Source organism: Mobula birostris, unplaced genomic scaffold (assembly GCF_030028105.1).
Source record: "Mobula birostris isolate sMobBir1 unplaced genomic scaffold, sMobBir1.hap1 scaffold_862, whole genome shotgun sequence".
Classification (NCBI taxonomy): Eukaryota; Metazoa; Chordata; class Chondrichthyes; order Myliobatiformes; family Myliobatidae; genus Mobula; species Mobula birostris.
The window spans coordinates 1-11469 of NW_027278579.1; the positions used below are offsets into that span (position 1 = coordinate 1).

The 11469-nt window shown below is 62.0% G+C and overlaps 1 protein-coding gene across 1 annotated transcript; it reads left to right on the forward strand.

Moving 5' to 3' along the window:
* The first annotated feature begins 1856 nt into the window (after positions 1-1856).
* On the forward strand, positions 1857-8697 carry LOC140193782 (large neutral amino acids transporter small subunit 3-like). The gene is made up of 4 exons (XM_072250951.1): positions 1857-2021; positions 3289-3362; positions 4227-4350; positions 7354-8697. The coding sequence occupies exons 1-4, from the start codon at positions 1932-1934 to the stop codon at positions 7528-7530; spliced, it is 465 nt and encodes a 154-aa protein (XP_072107052.1). The 5' UTR covers positions 1857-1931; the 3' UTR covers positions 7531-8697.
* The last annotated feature ends 2772 nt before the right edge of the window (positions 8698-11469 follow it).

The window sequence follows — 11469 nt, forward strand, 5'->3', positions numbered from 1 at the left end:
GCTCCACTACAGCTCCGTTGATGTAGATGGGGACGTGAGTGTGGCTCCTGGCATGCCTGAAGTCCACAAAGATCTCCTTGGTCTTCTGGGTGTTAAGGACCAGGTTGTTGTCGGCACACCACACGGCCAGGTGCTGGACCTCGTCCCTGTAGGATAGTCCCTGAGCAATCAAGACCCCCGTCAAACTCTGCTTTAAATGCACCTTGGCCCCCGCAGCCGCCGCGGTGGCAACGAATTCTGCAGATTCACCGCTCCACCCCTGGCTAAAGAAATCCCTCCTCACCTCCATCCCTTTCATTCTGGACTGTGCCTTCTGGCCCGAGACTTTCCCCACCAGTAGGAAACGTCCCTTCCGCTTCCGCTCTGTCTCGAGATCCAAGACGGTTCGACGTCATTTCCAGTGCAGAAGTTTGAAGGGGAACAAAATAATTGTCGCTCTGGGTCTGACGCAGCACACAAAGTAAAATACAATAAGAAAAAAAAAAAATCACAATTATAAAAAGACTGGATAACTTGTACACACAGATTGATTGTGACGTTAGGTGCAGGAGTGTCTGTACATAAGGTGACTCTGGCAGGAAATGATAAAGTCGTGGCAGTGGGGGTGTTGACCAGCCTGACTCTTTTTGGGGGGGGAGGGAGAAAGTGACCATTTTTTAGTCTGACGGTCCTGGCATGGATGCTATGCAGCCCCCTCCCTGCTGGGGAGCAGGTTGAACGGGTTTGAGTGGGAATCACCCCCGCCCCCTCACAGTTCTTCTGAACACCTCTGACAGTCTCCTGTAGACCCTCTCCAATGCCAGCCCACCCTTTCTGAGATGGAGGGGTCCTATACTCCTCAGAATTCTACAGGGGCACAACTGAGAGCATCCTGACTGGCTGCATCACTGCCTGGTATGGGAACTGTACTTCCCTTAATCACAGGAACCTGCAGAAAGTGGTGCGGACAGCCCAGCACATCTGTAGATGTGAACTTCCCACTATTCAGGACATTTACAGAGACAGGAGTGTGAAAAGGGCCCAAAGGATATTGGGGACCCAATTCACCACAACCACAAACTGTTCCAGCTGCTACCATCCCGGGAATCGGTACCGCAGCATAAAAGCCGGGACCAACAGGTAGCAGGACATAACAATCACCGGGTTCGAATTTAAAAATTTATACTTGAAGTGAAGGTGTGAAGCAGAGGGGCTATGGCCCAGACTGAGCCCAGCAGATCTCCACCAGTTACCAGCCGGCATTCCCAGATGGAGGCCCTAACTCTCCCATCTCTCCCTCCGCTCTCCTCCTTCCCCATTCCTTCCATCCCCATCTCACTCTCCTCTGTCCCTACTCTTCCCCCTCTCTCTCTTCCATCTCCCCCTCCCCATCTCTGCACCCTCCCTGTCTCTTCCCCCTCTCTCTCTGTCACCCTATTTGCCCCCCATCTCCCCCACTTTCTCCTCTCCTTCCCCTCCCTTCTCTGCACATCTCCCTCCCTCCCACATCCCTCACCCCTCCCTGCTTCACCTCCTCTCTCCACCTTCTCCATTCCCTCCCTCCCTCTGTCCCCACTGTCCCCTCATCTCTCCCTTTGCCTCCCTCCTCTCTCCCCTCCTTCCCAATCTCTCTCCTTCCCCTCCCTCCCTCCCTCTCCCCTTCTCTCTCTCTCCCCCCATCTCTGCACCCTCCTTCTCTCCCCATCTGTTCCCCCCTTCCCTACTTTCTCCTCGCCCTCTCCCTCCTCCCCCTCCCTCCCTTCCTCCCTCATCTCCCCTTCCTCCCCAATCCCCCTCCAACTCTCCAACTCCACCTCTCCACCTACCCCTCTCCTCCTGCACCTCACCCTCTCACCCCTCCCCCCCACCCTCCCCCTCTTGCGCCCCCCTGCAGTGCTGAGGGCGAGGGGGAGCGGGGCCGGAGGAGGCCGCGGGATCGCTCTGTGCAGAGGATGACCAACGCCGTCTGGGCCTTTGTCTTCACCAATCTGCTGCTGGTGGCGTTCGGGGTGACGTGCATGATCAACCTGCTCCCCCTCCAGGTACCCCGCCAGGCATCGCGTGCCGGTCCCAGCCCGCGTGTACGCCGCGGCCCCACCGGTGACGGCAAGCGTGCCATGCGCCTTCTTCACCGTCCTGTCACCCCTGGGGGACCCGGCCCCCGAGATCCACGTGCACGGGCATTCTCTTTTTCCTTCTCCGTCCCACCTTTCTCCCTCTCCTTCTCCCCCCTCTCCCCCTTAACCCCTCTCTCCCTCCCTCCCCCTCTTGCCCCTTCTCCCCCCTCTCTCTCCTTCTCTCCCCTCACACTCTCTCTCCCCCTCCCTCCCCCTCTCCCCCTTTCTCCCTCCTTCCCCCTCTCTCCCCCTCCCCCCTTCTCTCTCCCACCTTTCTCCCTCTCCCTTCCCTCTCTCCCTCCCTCCTCCTCTTGCCCCTTCTCCCCTCTCTCTCTCCTTCTCTCTCCTCACACTCTCTCTCTCCCTCCCCCTCTCCCCCTCCCTCCCCCTCTCTCCTCCCTCCCCCTCTCTCCCTCCTTCCCCCTCTCTCCCCCCTCCCCCTCACTCCCTCCCCCCTCTCTCCTCTTCTTTCTCTCCCACCTTTCTCCCTCTCCCTCCCTCCCCCTCTTGCCCTTCTCCCCCCTCTCTCTCCTTCTCTCCCCTCACACTCTCTCTCCCTCCCCCTCTCCCCCTCCCTCCCCCTCTCTCCCTCCTTCCCCCTCTCTCCCCCTCCCCCTCACTCCTCCCCCCTCTCTCCTCTTCTTTCTCTCCCACCTTTCTCCCTCTCCCTTCCCTCTCTCCCTCCCTCCCCCTCCCCCCTCTTGCACTGCCTCCCTCCCCACTCTCTCTCCTTCTCTCCCCTCTCATCCCTCCCCCTCTCCCTGTCCCTCTCTCCTTCCCCTCTCTCCCCTTCTTTCTCTCTCCCACCTTTCTCCCTCTCTCTCCCTCCATCCCTCCCTCCCTCCCCCCTCTCCTTCCCTCCCTCCCCCTCTCTCTCCCCCCTCTCCCTTCCCCTCTCCCTTCCCTCTCTCTCTCAGACACACACTCTTGTGCCCATTCCCATGTGTATCCCGTCATGTGTACGCTCGTTCCCCCTCCCCCTGCGTTTCCCAGAGGGCTGGTTCGCACGGTGTTGGCCAGACACGGTGGTGGGGGGGGGGGGGGTTGCTGCACGCGCGTCCCCTGCCCGGACTCCGGTTGTGAGGGGTGGTGGGGTATGCGTGGGAAGATCTCACGAGCTCTCACCGGTCTCTCTCTCTCTCCCCCTCTCCCCTCCCTCTCCTGATCACCTGTCCCTCTCCCCCTGAAACAGTACCTCACCTTTGTCTTCCACACGGTGGTGCGAGGGTTCATCCATTCGGCCTGTGGAGGGCTCTACGCCTCTGTGTAAGTTGGGCGTGATGGGTGAGCGTGTGGGATGGCGGGCAATCCCCTTCTTCTACCAGTCTGCCATGTGTCTGTGAGTGGGCTGTTAATGGGTTAACTCCCCTCCGATTCGACAGTAACAGTCTCCCCCCTTCTCTGTCACCCTGTTTCTCTCTCTTTATCTCCCCATCTCTATCCCCCCTTCCATATCTTCCCCTCACACCTTCTCTCCCCCCTCCCGCTTTCTCTCCCTTCCTCTCTCTCTCTCTCATTCTCCCTCTCACGCTCTCCTGGTTTCCCTCTCCCTCACTCATCCTTTTGCTCTGCCTCTCCTCCTTTCTCCCTCTCCCTCTCCCTCTCTCTCTCCCCCACTCACCCTCTCCTCTCCCTCTCACTCACCCTCTCCTCTCTCTCTCTCTCTCCCCCTTTCTCCCTCTCCATCTCGCTCTCTCTCTCCTCCCCCACTCACCCTCTCCTCTCCCTCTCACTCACCCTCTCCTCTCTCTCTCCCCCCTTTCTCCCTCTCCCTCTCTCTCTCCCCCACTCACCCTCTCCTCTCCCTCTCACTCACCCTCTCCTCTCTCTCTCTCTCTCCCCCTTTCTCCCTCTCCCTCTCCCCCACTCACCCTCTCCTCTCCCTCTCACTCACCCTCTCCTCTCTCTCTCTCTCCCCCTTTCTCCCTCTCCATCTCGCTCTCTCTCTCCCCCACTCACCCTCTCCTCTCCCTCTCACTCACCCTCTCCTCTCTCTCTCTCCCCCTTTCTCCCTCTCCATCTCTCTCTCCCCCACTCACCCTCTCCTCTCCCCCGTCTCTCTCTCTCTCTCTCTCTCACCCTCTCCTCTCTCTCTCTCTCTCACCCTCTCCTCTCTCTCTGTCTCCGCAGTTACCCTACCAATCACTTTGGTTCTCTGATCGGACTCCAGTCGCTGATCAGCGCCATAGTCGCTCTGTTACAGCAGCCTCTCTTCATCTTCATGCTGGGACCCCTTCACGGGAACCCCTTCTGGGTAGGTGACCTTCTGTGAACTCCCTGTCACCCCGTACATACCCCCCATCCCCGTCTCCATCACCCCCTCCATCCCCGTCTCCGTCACCCCTCCCTCCCCGTCACCATCACCCCTTTCCTCCCATCTCCGTCACTACCTCCCTCCCTGTCTCCCCTCCTTCCCCGCCTCCATCACCCCCTCCCTCTCCCGTCACTGTCACCCCCATCCTCCCGTCTCCGTCACCCCATACATCCCCTCCCTTCCCCGTCTCCGTCACCCCCTCCATCCGCTAAAACACTCCCTTCCCCGGCTCCCCTCCTTCCCCATCTCCATCACCCCTCCCTCCCCGTCTCCATCACCCCTTTCCTCCCATCTCCGTCACCACCTCCCTCCCCATCACCCCTCCCTCCCCGTCACTGTCACCCCCATCCTCCCGTCTCCGTCACCCCTCCTTCCCCGTCACCCCGTACATCCCCTCCCTTCCCCGTCTCCGTCACCCCCTCCATCCGCTAAAACACTCCTTCCCCGGCTCCCCTCCTTCCCCGTCTCCATCACCCCTCCCTCCCCGTCTCCATCACCCCTTTCCTCCCATCTCTGTCACCACCTCCCTCCCCGTCTCCCCTCCTTCTCTGTCTCCATCACCCCTCCCTCCTCGTCACTGTCACCCCCATCCTCCTGACCTCCGTCACCCCCTTTCCCATCTCCCCTCCTTCCCCGTCTCCATCACCCCTCCTTCCCCATCACCCCATAAATCCCCTCCCTCCCTGTCTCCGTCACCCCCTCCATCCGCTAAAACACTCCCTCCCTGTCTCCCCTCCTTCCCCGTCTCCATCACCCCCTCCCTCCCCATCTTCCATCACCCCTTTCCTCCCATCTCCGTCACCACCTCCCTCCCCGTCTCCCCTCCTTCCCCGTCTCCATCACCCCTCCCTCCTCATCACTGTCACCCCCATCCTCCCGACTCCGTCACCCCTTTCCCATCTCCCCTCCTTCCCCGTCTCTGTCACCCCTCCTTCCCCATCACCCCATAAATCCCCTCCTTCCCTGTCTCCGTCACCCCTCCATCCGCTAAAACACTCCCTCCCCCGTCTCCCCTCCTTCCCTGTCTCCGTCACCCCTCCTTCCCCGTCACTCCGTACATCCCCTCCCTCCCCGTCTCCTTCACCCCCCTCCATCCACTAAAACACTCCCTCCCCGGCTCCATCACCCCTCCTTCCCCATCACCCCCCTTCCTCCCATCTCCGTCACCACCTCCATCCCCATCTCCGTCACCCCCATCCTCCCATCTCCATCATCCCCCTCACTCACCTACACCCCCTCCCTCCGTGTCTGCGTCACCCCCTCCCTCCCCCTACACCCCTCCACGTCTCCATCACCCACTCTCTCCCCTACACCCCTACCCGTCTCCATCACCCCTCCCTCCCCTACACCCCTCCCAGTCTCCATCACCCCTCCCTCCCCTACACCCATCCCCGTCTCCATCACCACCTCCCTCCCCTACACCCCTCCCCGTCTCCATCACCCCCTCCCTCCCCTACACCCCTCCACGTCTCCATCACCCACTCCCTCCCCTACACCCCTACCCGTCTCCATCACCCCCTCCCTCCCCTACACCCCTCCCAGTCTCCATCACCCCTCCTCCCCTACACCCATCCCCGTCTCCATCACCCCCTCCCTCCCCTACACCCCTCCCCGTCTCCATCACCCCCCTCCCTCCCCTACAACCCTCCCTGTCTCCATCACCCCTCCCTCCACTACACCCCTCCCCGTCTCCGTCACCCCCTCCCTCCCCTACACCCCTCCCCGTCTCCATCACCCCTCCCTCCCCTACAACCCCCTCCACGTCTCCGTCACCCTCCCCGTCTCCATCACCCCCTCTCTCCCCTACACCCCTCCCCGTCTCCATCACCCCCTCCCTCCCCTCCACCCCTTACCGTCTCCGTCACCTCCTCTCTCCCCTACACCCCTCCCCATCTCCATCACCCCCTCCCTCCCCTACACCCCTCCCCATCTCCATTACCCTCCCTCCCCTACACCCCTCCCCGTCTCCGTCACCCCCTCCCTCCCCTACACCCCTCCACGTCTCCGTCACCCCCTCCCTCCCATACACCCCTCCCCATCTCCGTCACCCCTCCCTCCTCTACACCCCTCCCCGCTGTCAGCCTCCCTCCCCTACACCCCCTCCCCGTCTCTGTCACCCCCCTCCCTCCCCTACACCCCTCCCCGTCTCCGTCACCCTCCCTCCCCTACACCCCTCCCCGTCTCCATCAACCCCTCCCTCCCCTACACCCCTCCCCATCTCCGTCACCCCTCCCTCCCCCTACGCCCCTCCACGTCTCCGTCACCCACTCCCTCCCCTACACCCCTCCACGTCTCCATCAACCCCTCCCTCCCCTACACCCCTCCCCATCTCCGTCACCCCTCCCTCCCCTACGCCCCTCCACGTCTCCGTCACCCACTTCCCTCCCCTACACTCCCTCCACGTCTCCATCACCCCTCCGTCCCCTACACCCCTCCACGTCTCCGTCACCCCCCTCCCTCCCCTACACCCCTCTACGTCTCCGTCACCCCTCCCTCCCCTACACCCCTCCCCGTCTCCATCAACCCCTCCCTCCCCTACACCCCTCCCCATCTCCGTCACCCCTCCCTCCCCTACGCCCCTCCACGTCTCCGTCACCCACTCCCTCCCCTACACCCCTCCACGTCTCCATCACCCCTCCCTCCCCTACACCCCTCCCCGTCTCCATCACCCCCTCCCTCCCCTACACCCCTCCCCGTCTCCATCACCCCTCCCTCCCCTACACCCCTCCCCGTCTCCATCACCCCCTCCTTCCCCCTACACCCCTCCCCGTCTCCATCACCCCTCCCTCCCCCTACACCCCTCCCCGTCTCCATCACCCCCTCCCTCCCCTACACCCCTCTACGTCTCCGTCACCCCCCTCCCTCCCCTATACCCCTCCCCCTCTGGGTGTCTGCCTCCCTTGGGCCCTCATTGACCGACTGCCCCCTCTGCTCCCTCGGCAGGTGAACCTCGGCCTGATGGCCCTCTCGTCGATTGGCTTCCTGCTGCCCGGCTACCTCTGGTACCACTGTCGGCAGCTCCTCCGGGGGATGGAGAGGGGGGGCCGGGGTCCCGTCCAGCCCCGGCAAGCCGGACCCCCAGGCCGACCCCTCCTGCAACGGCCTGCTGCCCGCGGATGAGTCGACGGCCTAGCGGCCGGAGCCCATCCCACGGATCCACCCCCTCCCCTACTCCCCGCCCTGCCTCATCCCCTCCCCCCCAACACCTCCATGGAGACGCAGAGAGAGGCCCAGCCTGAGCTGCTACCTCTTTCGTCACCATCGTTAACCTGAAGGGAGACGAGGCTCGGTCTGTCTCCATGGTGATGGGATAGGAGTTGGGGTCTCGCTGTGTCACCGTGGAGATCGGGTGCGAGGCGGGGCCTGCTGTTACCCGCGAGGAAGCAGGGAAGGGGGAAGCCTTGCTCTGTTGCCGCGGTGACGCGTGGACAGAGCCAGGGCCTGTCCTGTCGCCACGGTGAGTTACCAGGTGATGTGAATGCAACCGTGAATTGGGAACAGGAGGCAGCCATTGTTCTGTTGCCGTGGTGATTCCAGGACGTCGTTTGGATCCCGGTCCCCCCCCCCCCGCCCACCCCCATCATGTGAGGACGCGGAGGACCCTCGGGGACAGGGTTACCGGGTCCTCACAGCCATCACCGTGGAGACTGGCCGATGGTGACAGCCTTTGCTCCGTCGCCGTGGAGACTGGGGCCTAACCATAACAGGCTCTGGTTTCCTATTAATTTATCCAGTTCAATTTCTTTTTAACTCCGTTTCTCTTTTTTTTTTTTTTTTTTGGGAGGTTTTAATAGGAAAAGAAGGGACAATGAGAGTTTATTATTAATATTTTTCTGCTGTGTCCGTCAATTTCTCAGCTTTGCTGCCTTCCGAGGATCGGGCGAGGCGGACGCCTCGTTCCCTTCCTCCTTCGTTCATCCCACTGGTACTCATTATTGTAACGGATGTAAAATGAAACCGGTGGGCCAGATTTGAAGGGAAGGGTTAATCAGGGAGTCCAGGCCACAGCGGGTGGCCCACGGCCTTGCCCCTGGCCTCTTCTGGGGTATAAGGTCCCGGTTGCCAGGTCGACGGCGACAGGGCGGTTGCCCCGGCAACTGCGTCCAAGGCGGGCGGGTAACCAGGTGACGGTCACTCAGACGGTTCTCGACCAGAAGATCAGCACCGTTGCCTGGGCAACGACCGCGTGACTGGTGAAGGCGGGCCATCTTGCCCAGGCAGGCGATTGTACCATTGCCCCGGCAATGGCCGTGGCCTTCAATAGGGAATTTTCAAGGCAACGTTAAAGTGAGCAACATTTCCTGAGCGTGCGTGTGTGCGTGCTGTGAGTGAGAGTGAGTGTGTGTGTTGTGTGCGTGTATCTGTAGGGAGTTTTATCTCAACTCGAACCAAATGGCACCCTTCTGAGAAGCCCTCGCTCAGAGGTTTGGTCCTGGGCGGAGGTTCGCAGTGGTGCTACTACCCGAACCCGCCCCGAGGCTGCCTCTATCGGTGAGAATCCGAACAAGGGGAAAAATCTGGCCGGCAAGCTTCGGAACCGTGGCCGCTTGAAAGGTCAAGTTTCTGAGGGGGAGAACACTATAAAAATGTCATTTATATATCCAGAATCTTGTGTTCAGAATGAGTTCATGGCCCACGAGGTCAGTGTGTGTGGAGCTAACTTCACCGCCAACACGTCTCTCCCCACTCCCCCCCCCCCCCCAGTGTGGACACCGAGCGCTCCGGGACACGGGTCAGACACGGTGTGGAACTCCCTCTACGTCACCCCCACAGAGTGTCCCCCCCACTTTATCCCCAGTGTGGACACCGAGCGCTCCCGGGACACGGGTCAGACACTGTGTGGAGCTCCCTCTACGTCACCCCCCACAGAGTGTCCCCCCCACTTTATCCCCAGTGTGGACACCGAGCGCTCCCGGGACACGGGTCAGACACGGTGTGGAGCTCCCTCTACATCACCCCCACAGTGTGTCCACCCCACTTTATCCCCAGTGTGGGCACCAAGCGCTCCCGGGACACGGGTCAGACACGGTGTGGAGCTCCCTCTACATCACCCCCACAGTGTGTCCTCCCACTTTATCCCCAGTGTGGGCACCGAGCGCTCCCGGGACACGGGTCAGACACGGTGTGGAGCTCCCTCTACATCACCCCCACAGTGTGTCCCCCCCCCCCACTTTATCCCCAGTGTGGACACCGAGCGCTCCCAGGACATGGGTCAGACACAGTGTGGAGCTCCCTCTACATCACCCCCACAGTGTGTCCCCCCCACTTTATCCCCAGTGTGGGCACCGAGCGCTCCCGGGACACGGGTCAGACACGGTGTGGAGCTCCCTCTACACCACCACCCACAGTGTGTCTCCCCACTTTATCCCCAGTGTGGGCACCGAGCGCTCCCCAGGACACGGGTCAGACACGGTGTGGAGCTCCCTCTACATCACCCCCCACAGTGTGTCCCCCCCACTTTATCCCCAGTGTGGGCACCGAGCGCTCCCGGGACACGGGTCAGACACGGTGTGGAGCTCCCTCTACATCACCCCCACAGTGTGTCCCCCCCACTTTATCCCCAGTGTGGACACCGAGCGCTCCCGGGACACGGGTCAGACACGGTGTGGAGCTCCCTCTACATCACCCCCCCACAGTGTGTCCCCCCACTTTATCCCCAGTGTGGGCACCGAGCGGTCCCGGGACACGGGTCAGACACGGTGTGGAGCTCCCTCTACATCACCCCCACAGTGTGTCCCCCCCCCCACTTTATCCCCAGTGTGGACACCGAGCGCTCCCGGGACACGGGTCAGACACAGTGTGGAGCTCCCTCTACATCACCCCCACAGTGTGTCCCCCCCACTTTATCCCCAGTGTGGGCACCGAGCGCTCCCGGGACACGGGTCAGACACGGTGTGGAGCTCCCTCTACACCACCCCCACAGTGTGTCTCCCCACTTTATCCCCAGTGTGGGCACCGAGCGCTCCCAGGACACGGGTCAGACACGGTGTGGAGCTCCCTCTACATCACCCCCACAGTGTGTCCCCCCCACTTTATCCCCAGTGTGGGCACCGAGCGGGTCCCCGGGACACGGGTCAGACACGGTGTGGAGCTCCCTCTACATCACCCCCCACAGTGTGTCCCCCCCCCCCCACTTTATCCCCAGTGTGGACACCGAGCGCTCCCAGGACACGGGTCAGACACAGTGTGGAGCTCCCCTCTACATCACCCCCCACAGTGTGTCCCCCCACTTTATCCCCCAGTGTGGGCACCGAGCGCTCCCGGACACGGGTCAGACACGGTGTGGAGCTCCCTCTACACCACCCCCACAGTGTGTCTCCCTACAGGGCCCACTTTATCCCCAGTGTGGGCACCGAGCGCTCCCAGGACACGGGTCAGACACGGTGTGGAGCTCCCTCTACATCACCCCCACAGTGTGTCCCCCCCATTTTATCCCCAGTGTGGGCACCGAGCGGTCCCGGGACACGGGTCAGACACGGTGTGGAGCTCCCTCTACATCACCCCCACAGTGTGTTCCCCCCCCCCCCACTTTATCCCCAGTGTGGGCACCGAGCGCTCCCGGGACGCGGGTCAGACACGGTGTGGAGCTCCCTCTACCTCACCCCCACAGTGTGTCCCCCCACTTTATCCCCAGTGTGGACACCAAGCGCTCCCCGGGACGCGGGTCAGACACGGTGTGGAGCTCCCTCTATATCACCCCCACAGTGTGTCCCCCCACTTTATCCCCAGTGTGGGCACCGAGCGGTCCCGGGACACGGGTCAGACACGGTGTGGAGCTCCCTCTACATCACCCCCCCACAGTGTGTCCCCCCCCCCCACTTTATCCCCAGTGTGGACACCGAGCGCTCCCGGGACACGGGTCAGACACGGTGTGGAGCTCCCTCTACATCACCCCGACAGTGTGTCCCCCCCACTTTATCCCCAGTGTGGGCACTGAGTGCTGCCTGATCACACACACAATTTAGTCATTTAGTTGGGATGGAGGAGACCGGTGGGTGGGGGGAATGCAGGGAGGAGGAAAGAGAGAGAGAGAATGAGAAAGAAAATGAATTGAGTGGT

Coding starts and splice junctions, on each gene's coding strand:
- LOC140193782 (XM_072250951.1), top strand. CDS start 1,932: ATGACCAACGCCGTCTGGGCCTTTGTCTTCACCAATCTGCTGCTGGTG. Junction 2,022..3,288: donor TCAACCTGCTCCCCCTCCAG/GTACCCCGCCAG, acceptor CCCCTGAAACAG/TACCTCACCTTTGTCTTCCA. Junction 4,351..7,353: donor TTCACGGGAACCCCTTCTGG/GTAGGTGACCTT, acceptor CTCCCTCGGCAG/GTGAACCTCGGCCTGATGGC.